The following is a 23,017-nucleotide window of genomic DNA, read 5'->3' as shown; positions in this document are numbered from 1 at the left end:
ATAGATAACACTTTAATAGGAATTACTTAATGCCAGTCACTGTTATAAATAAGAATTTTACATATATTAACTATTAGCTATTATCAGTATAACTGATGCCTAGTTCAGGATTTAACTTAGTAAACTATGTTTCTGCTTCAGAAGAGGACAGGAGAGTGGAAACAATTTATTCTCCTTAACTTTAGTTGTATACTTTCCAAGTAAAGTCACAGAGACTATCTCCCTGCCGGCAGAGAAAACAAGAAGACATGGAAGGGTTTAGACAGATATATGTGATATCATTTCCATTTAACAGCAGAAGTTAAGGCATGTACTATGCAGTTGGGCATTTTAGGGGAAATTAAGAGTTGGCAGGTATTGCTCAACTGGTACTCATTTTAAAGAATCCTGAATCATGCTGAATCACAGTATTTTAGCTGGTCTTCTCTCAGGACACTTAATACTTTCTTACGGCCCTTTTCATCTTGTGAGATCTTCAAGGACAAGGTCTACATCTTAACTAGTCACCTTTGTAACCCCTGCGAAGCTGAGCACAATACCTGGGTAAGACTGAACCCTGGAGGGGAGGAGAGGGAGAAAACACATTTCCGGTGGAGGGAAATGTAATAGAAGCCTCTTTCTTCAAAAACTGTTGGCAGTTTATCTTTTGAGTGGGTTGGCTTCTTCTTTTCGTATTTTCAAACATCTCTAGTGAAACAGGGGAACCCAAAGGCATATCCAGACAACACAAGCTACTGTAGTTAAATCCCATCATAGATCTTCTCTTGAGGCAGTCAGAATGCCTCATGATCAGTCTGGTTCTATAGTCATTACAGAAAGCTGGATGCCAGGTAGAGAAGAGCCATTAGCTGTCACTACTCCCAGAACCAAGTAGCAAAGACCACATTATGTTTCCATTCCTTCTACTTTTTTGTGAGGAAGATCAGAGCTGAGCTAACATCCATGCCAATCCTCCTGTTTTTGCTGAGGAAGACCCGCCCTGAGCTAACATCTATTGCCAATCCTCCCCCTTTTTTTTCTCCCTTTTTCTCCCCAAAGCCTCAGTAGATAGTTGTACGTCATAGCTGCACATCCTTCTAGTTGCTGTATGAGGGATGCTGCCTCAGCATGGCTGGATAATTGGTGCGTCTGTGCATCCGCGCGCTCCCGGGATCCGAACCCGGGCTGCCAGTAGCAGAGCACGCGCACTTAACCACTAAGCCACGGGGCTGGCCCCCTCTACTTGTCTTTTAAAACCTACAGAAAAACATTAAGTCCCGTATCTCTATTTCACACCCACTCTCATCTTTTTTGGTAACATTAGGAACATTCTGTCACTGGGTCTATAATGAATAGCAAACATTTTGTGTAGCACTGTGGTTGGAATGGTAAATAAAAATCAAGTCAGGAAATATGAATTTATGGTTCCTATTACAATTTTTTTTTTTATTTTTTTTAAAGATTTTATTTATTTATTTTTCCCCCAAAGCCCCAGTACTTAGTTGTCTGTCATAGCTGCACATCCTTCTAGTTGCTGTATGTGGGACGCGGCCTCAGCATGGCTGGAGGAGTGGTGCCTCGGTGCGCACCTGGGATCCGAACCCGGGCCGCCGGCAGCGGAGCGCACGCACTTAACCGCTAAGCCACGGGGCCGGCCCCCTATTACAATTTTAACTTGTCCTTCAGACATGGTGTGGATGCACCCAGGGTGGACTTCCTACATAGCCTCTTGCATTGTACTGACTCACTGTTCGGGCTTAGGAAATCACTAAACTGTCTGCGATTACCACACTACTCTTTACCTCAAGATATTATAAAGATTAATCAGTTAGGGAGGGGAAGTCTGTAAAGCTGCGTAAGCTTCTTGGCAATAAAATTACATAAATACAAAATACCATTGTATTATTATTGGTAATTGGTGTTAAAACTCACTGCATAAACTGTTAGGCAATTCAATCTTATTGGAAATGGAGCCTTTTCATACTGAAATTTTTTTTTTTTTTAAACTAAGGGATTGAAGGCCCAATTCATTTTTTTTTTAAATTTTATTTATTTATTTGTTCCCCCAAAGCCCCAGCAGATAGTTGTATGTCATAGCTGCACATCCTTCTAGTTGCTGTATGTGGGACGTGGCCTCAGCATGGCCGGAGAAGCGGTGCGGCGGTGCATGCCCGGGATTGAACCCGGGCCGCCAGCAGCGGAGCGCATGCACTTAACCGCTAAGCCACGGTTCCCGCCCCATACTGAATTTAAAAATATTTTTAATTTAAATTGTCTTCATTGAAAAAAGTTAAAAAAAACAATTGGCCCTTGAAATAGTCCATTCACTCTTTGATGATTGCTACCCTTTATTGAGCACTATGTTGAGCACAATCTGCTAAACGCATTACAATGATCAAGTAAGCACTAGTGATTTGAACCCAAATTTAATGTCTGATTCTCAACACCTGTGCTCTTAAACACTCTGCTACACTGCTTCCTTACAACATGATTTCAAGTCATACAGCCTTGGGACTCTGAGGATTCAGTGAGACCAAACTAGGGGCAAAAGAACAGCTAATGACTACAAAGCTACCTGCAGAACTAAAGCTACAAACAAGGACTGCTCATCCCAGTTTTAACACCTTAATAGATCTGCGCACTTAATTCCAAAGAATTATATAGGCATTAAAGGAATGAAAAGTACATTCTTGGATATACCAGCCAACAAGGGCTGCATACTAACCTCAAGGAGCATATTAAACTTGGTATTTCTGGGCTTCTTAGACCTCAAAAAACTGGAGACTCTTCCATTTTTTTCACGTTTCTAATAAAAGCCATTCCAAAATGGTACACACAACTTTCAAAAATTTTAGTTCACACTGAACAATTTAAGTTGGTTTCATCCTGACAGAGTCTCTATGACTATATATACAATCTTTTGGAGAAAATACCAAATTTAAACCAAAGGCCATTCCTGAATGTGATAGCCCGGGGCAGAGGGCTCTCCTGGCACTGCCTCTTACCCCTCAGGTCACAGGGAACGTCACTCATACATGTGCTAAACGGGTCACAAGGTGTGCTGTGACGTGAAATCTCAGTGCCATCCTTTCACCATCCTCACACCCCCCCCCAGCGCTGGCCCCTTTCCCTCATCAGGCAGTTTTATACTGCGGGTGGTCTATCCGTCCTGGAGGTGAAAGCAGCAAGGCCTTCTGGGCTCTGCCGCAGCTCACACAAAAACCAAAACAAATCTCAGGCCCTTGGCCTACGGCCAGTCACTCCCTCGATTTGGCCCGCGACTTTTCCCCAAACTAGGACGTGTATCAGGAAATGGGGCCTGTCTCTGCGAGCGTCCGAGCCAAGGCCCAGGGGCAGCCGCTGTCTCCGGAGCCCGAGAAGGGGGAGGAATTTTCCCGGCTCCACGCTAACCTCAGCCCCTTCACTGTGACGCGTCCCCCGGCACCCCTAGTCGCTAGCTGTCGGGACGGATCTCTGCGACCGGGACACCCGAAGTTCCCCTGGTGGGGCGGGGCCTGGAATAAACCAGAATCGCCCGAGAGCGGCCAGGAACCCGAGTTACGGGCGGGAAACGCCACGCGCGGCACGACGGGAAACCGCGGCGCGCGGAAGAAGAGGCCCACCCCACCCCGCGCCGGGCTTGGTCTGGACGGCCCTCCGGCTCTGATTGGACGGCCGAGCCCCGCGCGCTGATTGGCCGCGCGAGCGAGGCGGAGGAGAGCCGTGCGCAGCGGCGTGTGTGGGGCCGTGTGCAGACCCGCGTGTGGCGCAGGCAGGGACCCTGAAAGTAAACAGCCGCTGCCTTGCTAGCTGTCTTCCCCAGGCCTGCGACAGAGCCTCCGCCGCTGCGGGCCTGCTCAGACGCCGGAGGTGAGGGCCGCGAGTGGGGGCTGGAGCTGGGGCTGGGGCGGCCGCGCGCGGCCTGGCCCGGGGCAGACGGAGAGGGTAGGGAGCGGTGAGGCGGCGATGGCGGCCGCGTTTCGGCCTGCTTTGCTGCTGCGTCAGGCGGGAAACTCGGCTGCCACCGCCGCCTCGGGCCCGGGTTTCCGGCCCCCAGCAGGCGGGCGACCTTCTGCCCTTCTTTTCCTCCTGAGAAACTGGGCCGCCGCGGTCCGGGCCTCTCCCAGGGCCAAGGCCGCACCCCAGGCCGCAGCCTTCCAGATGAGGCCCGGGCCCGTGTGCCCTTGGGACTGAGGCCTGAGACTCGAGGGTCGCGGGATGCCGGACGGAGAGGCGATTTGGCGGGAACTCTTGGGAAGGAGGCCGAGTGGTGGGGAAAGGCCCCTGGTGCGGATGGAGGGGGGATGGGGTTGGGAACTTACGCGGGCCATGTGCTGGGGTAGTGGGCCTGGCGGGCCGGGTGCCAAGGGTTCTGGTGGGCTTAGAAAAGGGGCCTTGAAGAAGCTGTTGCGTTTAGGGTGATGGGACGCCCCGCTGGAAGGCCTGAGAGTCTCTGGAATTTTTACTCTCCATACTTGATAGCTTCCTGTTTCTTGAGTTTTTATCGCCCTTCAAATGCTGAATTACTTGTCTTACACTGCAATTCGAAAAGGGCAGATAGGGCCCGCTTTCCATGAATCAACACTATTTAAGGTAGAGGGACCTTTAAAAAACCCCATTATCAGAAAAAAACATGAATTTGTCAAATTTCCAAATCATAGCAGCAGCAGTAGCTTTTGCATCGTTTGTTGGATTAATTAAACGAATATAAATTAATTTAAAACACAAGACAGGAAAGTTAATTAGCCAGTCTCCATCTAGATTTTCCAGACGTGAAAACCTATTTTAGAACGGTGTAATCGCCCACATTTGCGTTTGGGTGTTGACTTTATTATGGGTAAGGCTTATGCTTGTTGCCACATGTTAACCACATGGCCTCAGCCACGGGGCACTTCCAAAGGAAGTGCCTGCATCTGGTCTTGGGGTCGTAGAAAAAGAAAACATTGCTCAGTCGTCATCTGTGAATTCAGATAGTGTGTTGCAGGCGTTCATACGGACTCACAGAAAGGGTAAAATGAAGCCAGGAGTCTGGATTAGTTTTTTCTTTTAAGGTAAAGGAAGATTAATTTACACCCTCATCTTGCCCCCAAATTACAAGTTTTTAGAAATAAGGTTTCCTCTATTCCTATCGTTTAACCCAATTTTGGGGAGAAACATAATCGGTTAACCTTTGTATTGATGAGTTAGCCTTAAATTAATTAAATTAGCAGCTTTGTTACTCTTGCTCAAGCACTCTAAATTGCATGTAAAGGTTTGAGGATTTTAAAAAGATGTTTGAGGGGCTGGCTGGTGGCGTAGTGGTTAAGTTTCAGCACTCCGCTTCGGCGGCCCGGGATTCGCAGGATCGGATCCCGGGCACGGACCTACGTGCCGCTTGTCGCGCCATGCTGTGGTGGTGTCCCATATAAAGTGGAGGAAGGTGGGCATGGATGTTAGCCCAGGGCCAGTCTTCCTCAGCAAAAAGAGGAGGATTGGCAACAGATGTTAGCTCAGGGCTGATCTTCCTCACACAGACACACAACAAAGATCTGTGTGTCAAAGTTCCTTCCTCTTAGGCTTTTTTTCCTTCCTGCAAAACAGTTATTTTCAAATGCTTCAAAAATATTGCTCTGATCATGGTTTAATCAAACACTTACGAAGTGCCACGTACTTAGGTACATGCTGTTTTTAGCTTGTTGAGCCTGATTATTGTCTACAAGGAGCTCTCTGTGTACTGAAATCTTAAAGGAGTAGTTTATTAGATTCCCCAAGGCTGAATTGAGGACTTTGATTTTTTTTCCAAATTGCAACTCTTGGCGTCAGGTTCTTTTTGAAAAAGCTAACAGTATACCTTTGTGTACTTATCTACATATGTCGCATTAGAAAACTTGGGTAAGTTTTTCTTAGCAACCCAAGTTCACATTCCTTTTCATATTGATAACAAGAGAGGTAATGTATTTCAAACAAATGTGCAGTCTCTAAAATATTTTGAGCCAAATCAATGGAAGACTAAATGGTGTTTATTACACTGGCGTTTGAACATCTAGAACAGGCAGAGTGATATCTTTTTTTAAGGTATTATAAATGGATTTTGTAATATAGTTTTGTGGCTGTGGGGTTTTTACCTTTCTTTTAAAATTTGATATGTCGTATGTACATGGGAAGGTACCCAGTTGGTGCTTAAAAGCAATGGAACCACAGTTGGACTCATTGGAATGATTGGTCTGTTGGCTAAACACTTAACCACAAGAGAGATTTTGCTTTTTTTTCCTTGCAGGAGTGAGAGGTTTTTTGTTGTTGTTGTTGTTATTTTTAATTAAATTATTGGCTTGTTTCCTCTTCCTAGCCTCCTCACGGTAAGTGGAGAGCCAGAAGACTGATGCCAAGGCATCCTGGCTGGCTATGTGTAGAACGCTCTTTCCGTACTGTCTCACTTAATAGAACTCCTATTCTGGCAGTGTCAAATGCTGCTGCAGTAAGGGCATGCTATTGAGGGATTCCAGTAAACTATGCACCATTTTCATGTTGCAAAAAACTGGTGGAATAATAAATGAGAGCTTGTGGCCACCAAAATTTAAGTTGTAAGTAGATGGATTCTATTAATCAGGAGGAGAGTGTAGTACAGTGATCACCTGGAGTGGCTCCTTAATTACAAATGAGGATATTAACTAGTGAAATCAGGTTGCCAGTCTGTGTCTGTTGTGACACTTGTAAGTTCTGACTTGAAGAAGGTTAAGAAGAAAATCTATCTTGGCTTAAAATTCAGAAAAGCTGTGAGATGGTATTCTGTGAATAAACTCACTTATGGCTGTGGATTTTTTAAAAGTTAGCAGTTCTAGTTTTATTTTGATTAATCTAAAGAATTATAGAACAAATACTTTTTGCATTAAAATTCAGATTAACATGGGCTTTATATAAGTATTTGCTGTATGGTAGTAATATCCTGCATAATATATTTGAAGTAATGAGTGAATTGGTATACTCTTCTGATAGTAGCATTTTCGTGTACTTTATCACTTAACCCTAACAAAAGTCTCTGCAGAGAACTTAGAGTCAGACTGTTGAAATTTTGACTCTAGAACTTTCTAGTTGTATGGCTTTGGGTGCGTTACTTGGTCTCAGATCTTCAATTTCCTTATGAGTAAAATGAGAAAAAGAATACATAACTTGCAGGGTTGTAAGGAGTATAGATCTTATGTTTATTAATCCTTCACTCTGTAGATATTTAGCTGTTAATTAAAACCCTTCAGTGGTAATCAGGGGAGGGAGAAATGTATGTAAGTAACCAAGGTCATGGAGTAAGTGCAGGAACCAGGACCAGGATAAGAACCCAGAATTGCTCTCAGTATTGTACTCTGTTCTCCATTATTCTAGCCAGAATGCAGGTAATGCACCATATAACTTCCTTCCATTCGGTCTGTAGTTGATCTTGATTACAACTGTCTGAAGTGTTTCAGTACCGTGTTGGAACACTAAACTGACTTATTAGATCATAATACTGAGTGAGTGCATTCAGGGGGCAAAATGTCCACTATGGTCTAAATGCAGTTAAGTCAACAATGTGCATGAGTCAGGGATAACCCTAAGCTTGGGGAAAATAACTAGAGATACAGCAAGTGTGAATGTATACAGCTATGTTAGGAAAACTGTATAAACCAATAAAGCTAGCCAGATCCCCATCATACTTTGTCACCCCTGGGCCACCCCACCCCCTCACTTGCCTGTTGCTACTTATTTTTAAATGTAGTATTTATAGAGGGTTATGGTCTTCTATTCATTGGAACTCATATTGTAAGTCTTGATCATGTCCTGTTAAGATTTAAGTAGTTGACTGGCTTTATTCTTGGTATCGGAAATATGGTATGGTTAGTGACATTAATGAAGACAAATTAGTATAACCATTTGTGTTTTGGTACCAATTCCAGGATTTGAGCGTTAAAGCCTACATGAGTGCAAAATCGCTAATGGTCAGGCCTCTTGGTTTAGCATACATAGTTCCTCATGGTGAATTTTCAGTCTTTTCAAGCAATATTTTGACTGCCTTACTGTAACCTCCTGCTGCCTGGCATGCCCTGTGCTCCTACTGCATCTTTAAGTGTGGTCGTGTCATGAAAATTCAGTACACAGAAATCGAAGTGAAAACAGATATCTGATTTCTGTTGTTGAAAATGTGAAGTCATTTGAAATTCACCCATTTTTCTTCTCTTACCTCTTCTCTATTCCGTTCAGGAAGTAGAACTTATGAGATGGGAAACTTGAGTATAAGCAGAGTTAGCCCCACTCTAAGCCTGCTATGTAGGCATTGGACTGAGTGCTAATCTACCTGTAAGCAGTCTAACTTAATTGGGGGAGGAGTGGAAAGGAAAGAAGAACTATGTAAGCAGAAGATGTAAACCCTTAGATGTTTTTAAATTAAGCATCTGTTAAGCACAAGGCACCTGGTAACAGTTCTCATCATAGACCAGTTTTATTGTCTTCCTTTTCCAAATAAGGACAGGAGAGAGGTCCCGTGTCTGAGGTGACGGCAGCAAGTGGTTAAGTGGTTAACCTAGCCTTACCTGTGTTCCCCAAATCTTTTTACTGTGTGGGAATACATGGATGTAGATACAGCAATGATTTTTAGCAGCAAAAGGAAGAAAATATATGTTCTCCTACTGTCTGGCAACAGTGGAAATACGGTATTTTGTCTTTTATCTTAAATTAGTATATATGTGTTCTTTTTTTTTATTCATTTTTTTTTCCCCCCAAAGCCCCAGTAGATAGTTGTGTGTCATAGCTGCACATCCTTCTAGTTGCTGTATGTGGGACGCGGCCTCAGCATGGCCGGAGAAGCAGTGCGTCAGTGCGCGCCTGGGATCCGAACCCGGGCCGCCAGCAGCGGAGTGTGCGCACCTAACCGCTAAGCCACGGGGCTGGCCCACTATATGTTTTGTAGCATTCCGTAAAATATTACTGAGGTCTTGTTGGTTGTGCATTTTTGGAGTAATAGGAATAGCCTGGATGCCAAGTTAGGGGTCTTGGCTTGGCAGCTGACTTTTAGTGTGAAAATTTCTCAGTTACGTGTGGGGATTTTATTAGATAATCTGAAATAAATATTCTTGAATGATTGTAGTCAATCGTTAATGACTATAATTGAAAATACATTGTTACTTTAAATTAATGGTGCAGTAACTCTTGGGATAGCTAGAATTTAGGTGTTTTATTGTCAGTACTTGATTAAATTGAATTGGGTCTGTACAAGAAACACAATTTCATTCAGCAAATGACTATTAGCACCCCCCCCCCCGAAAAAGGCAGTTAAAATACTGAGTTATGTAACTGCTACTAAGTGGATAATTATATGGGGTGTTGTGATGATTCAGAGGTGAATTACTTGGTCTCTGCCCTCAAGGAGTATGATAAAAGGCAATATGGTAGTACCATCAGGTATTGAATTTTCATGACACAGACCACACTTAAAGATGTGGTAGGAGCGTAGGGCATGCCAGTGCAGCAGGTACGTATTAACAAAGTACCCTGGGTCTTAATAGGAAGGAAAGTTCCAGGCTGGGAGATGTGGTCAGATTCTTTTACGGAGTAGGCATTTGAGTTGGCTCTTGTTGGTTGGAAGAGGTTGTGACAGGTGGAGGGGGTGGAGGCAGGACAGTGCAGCAAAATTACAGCCAAGAGCAGTCATAGGCAGTGAGAATCAGAGCCATAGTTCTCAGCTCTGCCTTACCTAACTGCCTCTAGTTTTCCTAAGGAATAGCATGAAATTCTCTAAAGAGAATAATTTTGTATACGAGTAGCAAAATGGGGACCTGCCTCCTAGGATAAGTGGCATGCCTCTAAGACATAGTGGAAATCAGTTGGTTTAATGTTACTAAAGAGAGAAATCTATTACAAAGGGACTCAGTGAAAATGTAGACTTGGCCAAAGGAGGAGAAGGTAGATTGCATACACATTACCTAAGCCCACTGGGAAGACATCTTTAAAAACATGTGCCCTGCTAATGAGGAGACGGTCTTGGGGATATTAATGGAATTAATGTTTCTTTCCTTTTAAGATTGTGTTTCTTTTTTTAACATTAATTTACTCCAGTAAACAAAAATTATGTGAGACTAAAATTTGTTGATGGCAAAACAAACATCTAAAACTAGTTACTATGTATGTATAAAGTTCTGCCTTTGCCACTGAGCTGTGCCTATGTTTTGCAGACTAGTTTAATTGCAGTGTAAATGGAGAAATACTGCTTTCTCTGAATAATTTGTAGTTCATACAGAAATGATCACATTTTAACCAACTTTCAATTAGGCATTAGGTTTGGAGAAAGTAGAGCTTAATATTTAATCTTAAAATGTTATTTTAGCTAATTGTCTTCTTTCCAGGAATACTTTTCCTGTCATTTCTTTTTCCTCTGTTCACTTTGGATCTGGGTCCCAGGGATAGAGATAAAACAAAATGAAGAAACGGTTCGTGAAAAATCTACAAATAGGTTAATCAGTTCTTGAGTAGCTAAAATTTTTTAAACTAGTATTCCTATGCTGAAAGTAAACCTAAAATTTTAAATGCTGACTTTATTCTACTGATAAACATTTGATGATTCATTATAACGTATTTCCTTTGTACTTTACTATTATGAAATAAACAGGAGGTCCTTTTAAAGCAGCAGTCTTAAAGGGGAGATTGCCCAGAACTATCATTTCTTTAGCTTTAGAAATGTATATTGAATATTGGATTGTCATATTTTTAAAAGATAGGTATCTTGTTTAAATATTAAATTATAAAATTTCAGCACCTGTCAAATCACCTGGATTACCTTGTAAAAGGAAGTGGTCCTTTCTGTGCAAAGAACTCATTGCAAAATGTGCTCAAACTGGTCTGACTGTAGACTGGAGAAGATGTAAATTATATTTTTTATCCTGACTTTTCTGTGGTGGAAACCAGCATTTAACATGATTTAGATCGCTAACACCAGTATAAGAAAGCAAATATAAGTTCAAATTTTGCAAAAGTACATTTCTGATTTTCACTGGCTGGTTTCTTTTGACTAGAAACGTGCGTTATACTTCTGAAACCACTACAAGTATCATGCCCCCCCCCCTTTTTTTGTAATGTGTATGTGGAAAGTGGCAAGAGTTGGTAGAAAGATTCCTCTGAAAATTTGTCCTGAATCTGGTTGCAGAGAGTTGGAATAAGTAAGTATTGAGTTCTTTTTAGTCACTAGATTTCTCTACAACTTAAAGATGAACTAGTTACTGAAAGGAGGGAGGGAGACCTTGCAGGTTTTCTAAGAGCTGTTTGAGTTTTGGTGCTGTGGTTGGTTTGGGTAATTCCTCTATCCAGTTGGTCTTACTCAATTGAAACAGTATGTTTTGCCTAGGTCATGGTGCTGATGCTTGACTTTGAGAGGGTGTTTGAGAAACTGTGTGTACCATTTGACAATTGGAATTCAGGGTAAAAATGTTTAGATATGGAAGTGTGGAAATTTAAAAGTTCTAGTTTGTAGCTAGTTTTTTAAAAGGCCAGTTTACTAGGAGTTTGTCCTGCTCCATTCCATTCTCTTCTATTCTATCCTAAGAATAGCTCCTGTTTATTTTTAGATTGTTACATAAGAAGTATAAAAGCCATTTGCTTTAGTGGGAATTTTGCTTTTATTTTGAAACAATACCCAATAAAGGAGCCTATTATGAAATTCGAAGTGGCCTTGTTTTAAATATAAAATTACAGAAAAATTTGGAAAGGGGAGAATAGAAGAGAAGATAAATGGTCCCAGTGCTTTAGATGCCATTAACACTTTGGTGTACCTCTTTGTCGTTTTTCTATTATTTTTAACATAATGTACCTTCTAGAGAGAAAATTTACATCCTGCATTTCTTTTCACATATCTGCTCTGAAGACTCAATCAGCAGGCAAGTGCTACAGTATAACTAGGTGCACTGTGTTAGGCGCTGAGGTTACAGAGAGAAATTATTTTTCCTCACTTACCCCTCACTCTTAGAAACTATACTAGAGCTTCATTGGTTTGGGTTATTCCAATTTTATGACCAGTAAATGACTTCCAGTTGCCCAAAATAAAGTTTACTGGCTTATAACAGTGAAAATGTGTCCATTAAGTTGTATGTGGAATGAGGTATTACTAATTATTTGTAATGGATGTTCACTGATACTAACTGTGTAAATCCTATCACTCCATCAATAACTGAATTAACGTGTGTATTAACTCATATACGCATAATCTTAAAGGTTTTAAAGATCAAAAATTGTATGAAAATATAATGTTTTACCATTTTTCACTTTTAATATATTTCATAATAGGCATATAATGCCTATGTAGTTTTATGATTATTTCTCTAACCAATGTATTGACTGCTCCCCCTCCCAAATAATTTTATCCAGAAATACACTAAAAGGAATAAAAGCTAAAAGTAATTTTAAGTAGTTTAACATTCTTTTTTTAAATATTTCAAAGATCTAACTGCAGCCATGAGCAGCAATGAGTGCTTCAAGTGTGGACGATCTGGCCACTGGGCCCGGGAATGCCCTACTGGTGGAGGCCGTGGTCGTGGAATGAGAAGCCGTGGCAGAGGTGGTTTTACCTCGGATAGAGGTATTTTTGTCGAATAAAAAATTTTGAAGTACTTCAGTATTCATTAGTATCAAGACTGGTCTAATTAGCCAAATTTTTTTTGTTTGTGCCCAAAATAGGTTTCCAGTTTGTTTCCTCATCTCTTCCAGACATCTGTTACCGCTGTGGTGAGTCTGGTCATCTTGCCAAGGATTGTGATCTTCAGGAGGATGGTAAGTATTTAACACTTTGTTTTCGTACCCTTCTAGAACTTGGAGAGGTGAGCATGTACTGCTGCACATAGCATTGGAAAAGATTTTGTACCTTTGAGGTTTTGTACTGCATGGTTTAAAACAGAACATCATTTTGTAAAGGTTTTATAGTCTTGGTCTGCTTCTTTTCCTTATTGTTGAAGCCTGCTATAACTGCGGTAGAGGTGGCCACATTGCCAAGGACTGCAAGGAGCCCAAGAGAGAGCGAGAGCAATGCTGCTACAACTGTGGCAAACCAGGCCATCTGGCTCGTGACTGTGACCATGCGGATGAGCAGAAGTGCTATTCTTGTGGAGAATTTGGACACATTCAAAAAGACTGCACCAAAGTGAAATGCTATAGGTAAGTTGTTAGAATGTTGCTGGAAGAAAGCTAATTGCGGAGATTCTTTTAGAGATGAATTAGCTATAAACAGAAGGACCTTGTGGATTAGTACATTTAGTGAAAGTTGGCTGTGACCAGATGAGACAGATTTGAGGCATACATAACCAGCATCCTATCTATATGTTAGTCGGTATTCTGCCGTGATAGCTTGTGGCAGCTGGACAGCTTGTACAACTTTAGAATTTTTAATGTTTTAAAAATAAAAATGTTATGTTACAAGACTTTGGCATTTTCAGAGACTTTGTAGAAAACTATAATTCATATACACAAATTTTTTGTCATGTAATCAGAAATCTTTGCCTGCCTGTGAACATGACATATAATAAAATGTACATATTTAAAGTATAAAATTTAAGTTTTGATGTGTACATACTTGTGAAATCTTAGGAATTAATTTGTGTAAGGATATAACATCTTGGCCAGTGTTTTGGTTTTGATGTTTATCTCTTATGGTGAAAATTTTAATCTGATGGTTTACGCTGCACAATTGAGTAGCTTTGTTATCTGATTCCTCCTTCCTGTTCTTAGTTTAGGGGTTAATAAGACTTGCTGTCTTAACAAAAATGTATTGCTTCACTTGTCATCGCTTTTTGTTCTGCAGTGACTATTGCTTTAGTACAGTTTTACATATTCTGAGCACCATTGTGAACATTATTTTAATTTCTTTTTTTTAGGTGCGGTGAAACTGGTCATGTAGCCATCAACTGCAGCAAGACAAGTGAAGTCAACTGTTACCGCTGTGGCGAGTCAGGGCACCTTGCTCGGGAATGCACGATTGAGGCTACAGCTTAATTATTTTCCTTTGTCGCCCCTCCTTTTTCTGATTGATGGTTGTATTATTTTCTCTGAATCCTCTTCACTGGCCAAAGGTTGGCAGATAGAGGCTACTCCCAGGCCAGTGAGCTTTACTTGCCATGTAATAGGAGGAAAGGGGTGGAAAAATACCGACTTTCTGCATTTAACTACAAAAAAAAAGTTTATGTTTAGTTTGGTAGAGGTGTTATGTATAATGCTTTGTTAAAGAACCCCCTTTCCGTGCCACTGGTGAATAGGGATTGATGAATGGGAAGAGTTGAGTCAGACCAGTAAGCCCGTTCTGGGTTTCTTGAATATGTTCCCATGTAGGAGGTAAAACTAATTCGGGAAGTGTCTGTGAGCTTCCATAAATAACCTTAATTTTAGCTGAATGATGGCCTTGGATTGTCTGACCTCAGTAGCTATTAAATAACATCAAGTAACATCTGTATCAGGCCCTACATAGAACATACAGTTGAGTGGGAGTAAACAAAATAAAAGGACAAACATGCGTGTTAATGGCTATGTGAGAAAAATCAGGATAAAAGCCTAATAAACAGGAACAACTTTATCACAGCATTGATGCTGGATTTATAGATGGTGATGGCAAAGGTTTAGAACACATTTTTTCAAAGACTAAATCTAAAACCCAGAGTAAACATCTATACTCGGAGTTAGCATAATTTGGAGCTATTCAGGAATTGCAGAGAAATGCATTTTCACAGAAGTCAAGATGTTATTTTTGTATACTGTATCACTTAGACAACTGTGTTTCATTTGCTGTAATCAGTTTTTAAAGTCAGATGGAAAAAGCAACTGAAGTCCTAGAAAATAGAAATGTAATTTTAAACTATCCAATAAAGCTGGAGGAGGAAGGGGAGTTTGACTAAAGTTCTTTTTGTTTGTTTCAAATTTTCATTAATGTACATAGAGGAAAATGCCGGATTAAAGAGGGGAATGTGGAGGACTGAAAGCTGACAGTTTGGACTTTTCTTTTTGTACTAACTCAGTTATGTCTTCACAAATGGAAAATAGCTATTATAAGGAAGCATAGGCTTTAGATACTTTGGCATCAGTTATTTTGCAAGGATATAGAAAGTTTAATTCTGTTTCTAATCCATTATAATGATATCCTATAGTTCTGTGTTCATTCTGCACAGTTTTAATACCATTGCTGTCTTAGCATGTGTTTTTCCTGGGCTTCACAAGGATCTGAAATGTTGGATTCTTTGTTGTTTTTCTAGGATCAGATCTGGAGTTGAGATAGACCTTAGAAATCATCTAGTTTAATGAACTCACTTTATAGATGAGTCACTAGAAGCTAAATTCAGAGCCTAGAACCTTAAGTATCCTTCCCATCCTATACCCTCTATTTTTTGTCTCCCCACTAATCTAAGTACAGTTAGTGACGTATGCTTTCCCGACTTAGTTCATTTTTTTTTTCCCTTCACACTGCCATGTGATTTTTCACCTTGGATGTGTTGTGAATTTTTCGTCCTACATGTAGAGTCTGGTCAATTCGTTATGGTATGTCACTGCAGTGTTAAAATGTTGGTGTCTCAGCTGTCCTGTGCCACTTTGAATTTTGTCAAATTAATAGTCCAAAGCAGCCAAGAAAGTGAAGTCATGACGTAGGTTCATTTCCTTATGAATACAAGCTTACATGTTTCTTTTTCATTTGAAATTTTTACTGAGCAAGTGGTATGTCTCAGATGTTAACTAAGCACATTAAATATCTCAATTTTAGTTTCTACGACAAATATGAAACAGCATAAGGAAAGATCTATTTTCAGAGGCATCACTGTTAAATGTAATTAAATTCAGGGTTGTGGGGGGTGGTGCACGTGGGTTAATTTCCCCCCAGGTTTCCAGCCTTAAGTAGTAGAACATAAAATATAGCAAATGAGATATTTAGAACTACTTTGCTATTTTTTGTGCTGCCCTTGTACCTAGCAGCCTTTGTTTTGATACACACAATTAAGGACCTATTCACAGCAGACTACAAAACGTTTTTTCATAAGATAGCATTTATTTGCGTTGACCTTGATGACTGAGCAAGTGCAATGTGAAAATGTGTGTTTTACAGAGAAATCAAGCTAATTACTAGGAACCAATGAGCAGTTCATGTAGGAATTAATGCGTTGTTGTAAGACTTGGTTTTAAGACAACTTTTTAAAAATAGTTTTCAGATAATATTGCCTTGATGGGTGAATGGTTTTGTTTGTCATAAGTAAGATTTGTTTGGGGGTAAACAGCTTTCACTTTTGGGTAAGAAACCTGGATTCTTAGCTTGAAGTGAATTCTTCCTCCAGGAGATATGGACTAGGAAGAAGCTAATCCCCTTTGTTTCTCTAATACATGCTGAGATTCCCATCCCTGCAAGCTAGATAAAAGGTGAGGGATTTCTCTTGTAAGATGGGTTGAGGGGATGAAGGAAAGATAAGTGGATGTACTACAATGAATTTTGCATTATCTAACACATAAAACTTTATCTTTTGCATCCCTGTTGAATTTTACTTCCTTTTTGCCTGCTTTCTAGAATAGCTGTTTCTCCTCAACCTCTTGAAGCTTCTTCATCAATGCCTTAAATGAGTGGTTCAGATGGAGCTCTTGCTCACAAACTTATTTTGAAAAGTTTCATAAAGAACAGTTAAAAGAATAAATCAGTACAGTGAACACTTACATATACTCTCCACCTAGATTTAACAGCAAATATTTGTTGCTGAGCCATTTGAAAGTAAGTTGTAGATGTGACACTTCACCCCTGAATATTTTGGCATGCATCTCATAAGAATTAAAATGTTCTGTCTCTTGATCACAATACCATTAGCATACTTAAGAACCTTAGCATTATTTCCCTAGTGCTGTCTGATACCTAACACCATATTCAGACGGCCTCAGTTGTATCAGAAAAGTGTTAGCCAGTTTTTCCAAACCAGGATCCAGTCGGGGTTAATAAGTTGCATTTGGTTGATAATTTTCTTTATGTCTCTTGATCTCCTAATAGTTCCCCCACTTTTTTCCCTCATAAACCTTGATTTTTTAGAGAGACCAGAGCAGTTTTCTTGAATGTCCTATATTTACTGATTTTTTTTCTTTGTGGTATCATTTAGCTTGTTTATATCTACTGTATTTCCTGGTCTAGAGAGGCCTGATTATTGGGATCAGCAAAATTGTTTAACAACTGATAGGAATGTAGAATGTAGTTCCACTGGTTCAGCAAAATCAAGTTATACTGAGAGTGATATAGTGCACTCCCATGGTTTAGGGTTTCTTTATAAATATTGAATACCACTAAAACAGCTACATAAGGAAAAGTTGGTTTTCTTAATAGAAATAGTCACATTGCTGTTGAGGTTATGGAAAAAATATTCCAAAGTGAACATTTATAGTATATAGTGCCTTGAAAGATTTTGTCTGGGAAGATTATAGCTCTTACAAATGAGTTATTTTGATTTTTTTGTAAAATTATTCATGGAACATGCCCTTACCATGTAGCAGTTCTAGGGTCAGGAGGTCAGACACTTGGTTTTCTACTCATGGCAGAGCATGAGATGTTTTCTCTGGGAGAGGAAGTGGTCCACCTAGCTGGAGGTGGAAAGGTTATTTAATACCATATTCTTTTTTTTAAATTTTTTTTTATTTATTTGTTTATTTTCCCCCAAAGCCCCAGTAGATAGTTGTATGTCGTAGTTGCACATCCTTCTAGTTGCTGTATGTGGGACGCGGCCTCAGCATGGCCAGAGAAACGGTGCGTCGGTGCGCACCCGGGATCCGAACCCGGGCCACCAGCAGCAGAGCGCGAGCACTTAACCGCTAAGCCACGGGGCCGGCCCTTAATACCATATTCTGGTTGAGAATTCCATCTAATTTAGATATGGATTGCAAAGAAAGCTACACTGTTAATATTTTTTTAGCTGTGACATACCACAGAGCATGCATTTTTTGCTTATCTAGCAAAGCAGTTTTTTAAAATGATCATTTGGTCTGTTCATACTTTAAAAAGAACTGAAAAGATTCCTCCTTTTTCCTACAGTAGCTGATTCAGGAATTCCACTCCGCTCCACAGAATGAATGTGCTGTATTGCAATGAAAGGTTACAATGATGGAATTAACTTAGTGACACATTGGTTACATCTGTGGTACCTGTGCATGTTGTTTTGCGTTTTCAGGAGTCTGGCTTTCAGGAGTCTGGTGCAGCATTGCACTGTAATGTGCAAAAAATTGCACATGTGCCTAGGATCAGTAGCATAGGGCTTTGGAGTGGTTGGCTCTTTTCCAGAAAACATTTAGATTATGCTGTCTGGTACAAGTGCATGTATAACCTTGTCTACTTAAAGTGTCAGAGGTAAAACCTTGAGATTTTTGGGGTGTCAAGTTTTTAGTGCAACTTTTTCCATCTGTTCTTACTCCCTGTTTTAGATGTGTTTGCTTGAATACATAGAATATTAGTATTTGTTGTGACAGTCTAAGTTAGACGTCCATGATTTAGGGGGCTGACCCCGTGGCTTAGCGGTTAGGTGCCCGCTCCGCTACTGGCGGCCCGGGTTTGGATCCTGGGAGCGCACCGACACACTGCTTGTCCGGCCATGCTGAGGCGGCGTCCCACATACAACAACTAGAAGGATGTGCGGCTATGACGTACAACTATCTACTGGGGCTTTGGGGAGAAAAAGAAAAAAAAAAAGGAGAATTGGCAATAGATGTTAGCTCAGGGAGCAGGGCCGGTCTTCCTCAGCAAAAAAAAAGAGTCCGTGATTTAAAAATTGGTAGAAATCATAAGTTCTCTAAAAGATTCTGAGCACATTGTGTTTGAAGTGGACTATGGTATGTAATAATAAGCATTAGGCATTCCATTTGCTGTAAGTGACCTGAAGAGTTGGGCTGTTGTTGCAACCCTAACTGCTAAGGCAATTTAAAAGCATAAATCCTAACAACAGTCTTAGAGAGTAGGAGTTAGTAACCTCTTGCTAGAATTAGAATTAATCTCTTCGCTAAAACCTCTTTGCTAGTTTGTCGTGGTGGGTCATAAGCATGAGTATTTTATAAGCTTCCCAGTAATTCTAGGGGCCACTGGATTGAAAACTAGCAGGATAAGTAATGAGGGTTATTGCCCCAGTGGTGCAGTTGTAATTTGATAACAACTCAGTCCAGTGCTTATGCTTTTAATTATAGTGGTTTAGATTTAATTATCCCTTTTTGCTTGCCTTAGAATTGAAAGAGCATTCATTGGACGTAACTGCTTCACATCTACCCATTTTCAACCTCTCTACAAATGTTGACAAGGAACTTGAACTGCTATTTGTAATCTTGCAGTAAATGTTTTGATAGCAAGCTGTGATACTGAAGTTGTCTCCTAAGGTAGCTGATACATATCTGATGGCAAGAATAGTGGTAGTGATTTCTTAAAAATAACAAACTTGGTCTTTTTTGCACTTCCATTTCTACCCTTTTCACTTGTGAAAACATACTTTCCTAAATGGGCCTCTGGAGACCCAGGCGATTTCATTGAGTAGTGTGGGTGCATTTTAGTCCTGATACTTGTTGTTCTTTTTTCTCCGTGCTGTTGTTCTCAGTTTTCAGCATTGCAGGTTTCATTGAAGGTATTTGGCAGTATGACCCGTGAACCAGGGCCTAAAACCTGACTCCTGTTCTCTCCCTCACAGAACATTGCTAAGTGACCAAGCTTAGGCAAAAATAATTTGGTGGCAGACAAAGAGATAATTCAGTGTCGTCTTAGTAAGAATTTTTCCACTTTATTGAGTTGGATTTCTTTCATAAGCATGGCTACCTACACTTTTTTTTTTTTTAATTTTTATTTATTTATTTATTTTTTACCCCCAAAGCCCCAGTAGATAGTTGTATGTCATAGCTGCACATCCTTCTAGTTGCGGCATGTGGGGTGTGGCCTCACTGGAGAAGTGGTGTGTCGGTGCGTGCCCGAGATCTGAACCCCGGGCTGCCAGCAGCAGAGCGCGCGCACTTAGCTGCCAAGCCACGGGGCCGGCCCGGCTACTTACACTTCCGATCATCCCATCTCATGGCTTTGCCTTTACTGAGTAACCATTCTCTTCCCTTAGGTTCAGTTTAAATATTCTTAGTTGCAGTTAGCTTGCCCTCTTGTGCCCTCAATAATGATAGTCACTGGAGCAAGGTTATCACAATGGGGTCTCCACTTTACGTGGAGGCATGTGGGTTGGGAACAGGGGGAGCAGTTCCCCAAAAGGAGAATGAGGAAGTCCCGTCATTCCAGCTACTACATTTATACTTCCTGGATCAGGCCACAGAATTTCATGCGTTAGACACATGAACTCAGGAAGTTCCTTAGTACTTCATGCTTGGCTGATACACCTGCCATTTATGAGGTAGCTCTATATGATCATTGGAGCTGTTAGGAGCCTCCTAATCAAGAATTGATTAGACCTGGATGAATGGTCCCAGTCAGAAGATGTCTGGCTGATTGAGGCATAAACCTGCTTAGAGGGAAGGGCATTTCATTCAGTGCTTCCAGGTGGTAATTTTTTTTTGTGTGAGGAAGATGGACCCTGAGCTAACATTTGCCAATCCTCCTCTTTTTGCTGAGGAAGACTGGTCCTGGGCTAACATCCATGCTCGTCTTCCTCCACTTTATATGGGACGCCACCACAGCACGGCTTGCCAAGCAGTGTGTCGGTGCACACCCGGGATCTGAACCAGCAAACACCGGGCCGCCACAGCGGAGCGTGCGCACTTAACCGCTTGCACCACCAGGCCGGTCCCTCCAGGTGGTATTTTTAATTTGGAAAAGGCAGAAACTATTATTTGTGCAAATCATATGGTTTGGCTAGCACAGATGAGGTGACACTTGTCTCCACACTGTGACCATTTGCTTGTCTATTAATATTTTGGGTGATAGTTTCCACACAGTGAACCTAAACAGATAGTGACAGAGGTCAGAGCTTAAGTCAGAGACCCTTTTTTCTGAAGAATTCAGAGGCAAGATTTTTGATTTTCTGATTTTTAAACAGTACACCCAAGAGCGGAAGTAAGAACTTGGCGTTTACTCTCAAACTTTTGTTGATTCTCTGTTGTGGGTGCAAGTGAGTCTGTTCAGTCTTGTTTTCATGCCACTTTTCGGGGTTAGATCATAATTATTCTAGCTGACAAGTTGATATCGACTTTTTATAAAATTTCTTCATTAACTAGGTTTCTGTATCAGGTCAACCAGAAAATGCCTTGGAATTAGAATATTTGCAAGATGATAAGTGGTAATGTATGGAGGAAACATGATTTTCCATTTGATTTCGGCTTTTTAAAACATTTTTTACTGTGGAAAATTTTGGAGTAGAGGCAATAATAGTACAACAAATTTCATTGTGTCTATTACCCAACTTACCAACCATCAACTTTCTGCTCCTCCCCCACCCTTTTCTGTTGTTGTTTTTAAAGCAAATCTCAACCATCATCTAATTTCACCCATATGTTTGTAAAACAACCACAGTGTTAACAATTCACAAGATTAATAATTCTTTAGTAGCGTGGAAAACTCAGTCTTGTGTTTAATTTTCTTCAGTCGATGCAAGAGTATTTTTTCCTTTTTTTTTTTTTTTTGAGATCAGCCCTGTGCTAACATCTGCCAATCTCTTTTTTTTGCTGAGGAAGACTGGCCCTGGGCTAACAGCCGTGCCCATCTTCCTCCACTTTATATGGGACGCTGCCACAACATGGCTTGCCAAGCAGTGCATCGGTGCATGCCCAGGATCCGGACTGGCCCCCAAGAATATTTTTTTTCTAATTGGTTTGTTTGAATCAGGATCCAGATACTTTCTACATGTTGCATGTGGTAATGTCTCTTAATTCTCTTAAATCTGTAACAGTTCTCTGTCTTTATTGGAAAAAAAAATTGAAGAGTTGCCAACAACCTGTATTTGGCTGATTGTGTCCCTATAGTGTTATTTCACATGGTTTTATCCCCCACAGTTTCTGTAAAGTGGTATTCAGATCTAGAAGCTTGATTATATTTTGATCCTTTTTTTCTTTTAGGCGAGATACATTATAGGGGGTACTCTGTACTTTCTGTTGCATCTTATCAGGAGGTACATTATGTCAGATTGCCTTACTTTTGGTGATACTAAGCTTGATCAGTAGGTTCAGGTGATTTCAGTCTTTTTCATCCATTATAAATTCCTTCATCAGGCCCCATGGCTTAGTGGTTAAGTGCGTGCGCTCTGCTGCTGGCGGCCCGGGTTCGGATCCCGGGCGCGCACTGACGCACCGCTTCTCCGGCCACGCTGGGGCCGCGTCCCACATGCAGCAACTGGAGGAGTGTGCAGCTATGACATACAACTGTCTACTGGGGATTTTGGGGGAAAAAATAAATAAATAAAATCTATAAATTCCTTCATCAGCCTTGCACCAAATGGTTTTGGCAGCCATGGATAGTAAATATCTCGGTCTATGATAATACTTCAGTCATGAAGAACAATTAGTGAAAGGACCCTAAATCCTTGAAAAGGCAAGCCCAGGGTAGAAGACCTGGGGGATTAACGTGTGTGACTTCTAAAGCCTGGCCAAGTAATCTTCCACTTTATCCCCCGAGGTCTCTTGGTATTTCTGTACCCGGGCCTCCAAAACCCTTCTGGTTTTAGCAGCAGAGCTTTGTACATTTTTGAGGCTGTATGGCATCATGCAAACAATATGGGCTGTGGTGTCAGACCTCATTGGAATTTCAGCTCCAAGTCAGTTGTTGGCCTAGATTTGAAACTGAGCAAGTAAGCTCTAAGCTCCAGTTTCCTCATCTGTAAAGTGAAAAAAAAGACTTCCATTTTGCAGGATTACTATGATGGATTACATGAGATATTGATGGTAAAGTGCCTAGCACTTAGAATAATAAGTGGTACCTATTATTTTTATTCAGACTCTTCCTACAGTGCCACCAGGTTCTTTGCATGCCACCTGGGAGGAATACTTCTCAGTGTGTTTGGTAAGTCTGAAATAGTCCTGGTTGAACCAGTTCAGGAACACCTTTAATGTGTGGCCACTAACTCCTGAGCTGTTGGAAGGCAGCAGGTGGTGATACGAG

The 23,017-nt window shown here is 41.0% G+C and overlaps 1 protein-coding gene across 4 annotated transcripts; it reads left to right on the top strand.

Moving 5' to 3' along the window:
• Positions 1–3,681: 3,681 nt before the first annotated feature.
• Positions 3,682–14,836, top strand: CNBP (CCHC-type zinc finger nucleic acid binding protein). 4 transcript variants are annotated; one of them, XM_004442925.3, is made up of 5 exons: positions 3,682–3,849; positions 12,410–12,526; positions 12,646–12,738; positions 12,921–13,119; positions 13,836–14,836. In XM_004442925.3, the coding sequence occupies exons 2-5, from the start codon at positions 12,424–12,426 to the stop codon at positions 13,951–13,953; spliced, it is 513 nt and encodes a 170-aa protein (XP_004442982.1). In that variant the 5' UTR covers positions 3,682–3,849; positions 12,410–12,423; the 3' UTR covers positions 13,954–14,836. The 4 variants fall into 4 exon arrangements, with proteins under 4 accessions (XP_004442982.1, XP_014652667.1, XP_004442981.1 ...); XM_014797181.2 differs by having other exon boundaries at positions 12,918–13,119; XM_004442924.3 differs by having other exon boundaries at positions 12,410–12,547.
• Positions 14,837–23,017: the final 8,181 nt, after the last annotated feature.

Source organism: Ceratotherium simum, chromosome 5, assembly GCF_057802395.1.
Source record: "Ceratotherium simum simum isolate JZ-2026a chromosome 5, ASM5780239v1, whole genome shotgun sequence".
NCBI lineage: Eukaryota > Metazoa > Chordata > Mammalia > Perissodactyla > Rhinocerotidae > Ceratotherium > Ceratotherium simum.
The sequence above is the reverse complement of the archived record's forward strand: the minus strand, read 5'-3'. Positions and strand labels throughout refer to the sequence as shown.

Bases quoted from the DNA above. Each gene is read 5' to 3' on its own strand.
- CNBP (XM_014797180.2), top strand. From the start codon at position 12,424: ATGAGCAGCAATGAGTGCTTCAAGTGTGGACGATCTGGCCACTGGGCC. The intron at 12,548-12,645 runs GTATTTTTGTCG...TGCCCAAAATAG, and splicing joins TGGTTTTACCTCGGATAGAG to GTTTCCAGTTTGTTTCCTCA. The intron at 13,120-13,835 runs GTAAGTTGTTAG...TCTTTTTTTTAG, and splicing joins ACCAAAGTGAAATGCTATAG to GTGCGGTGAAACTGGTCATG.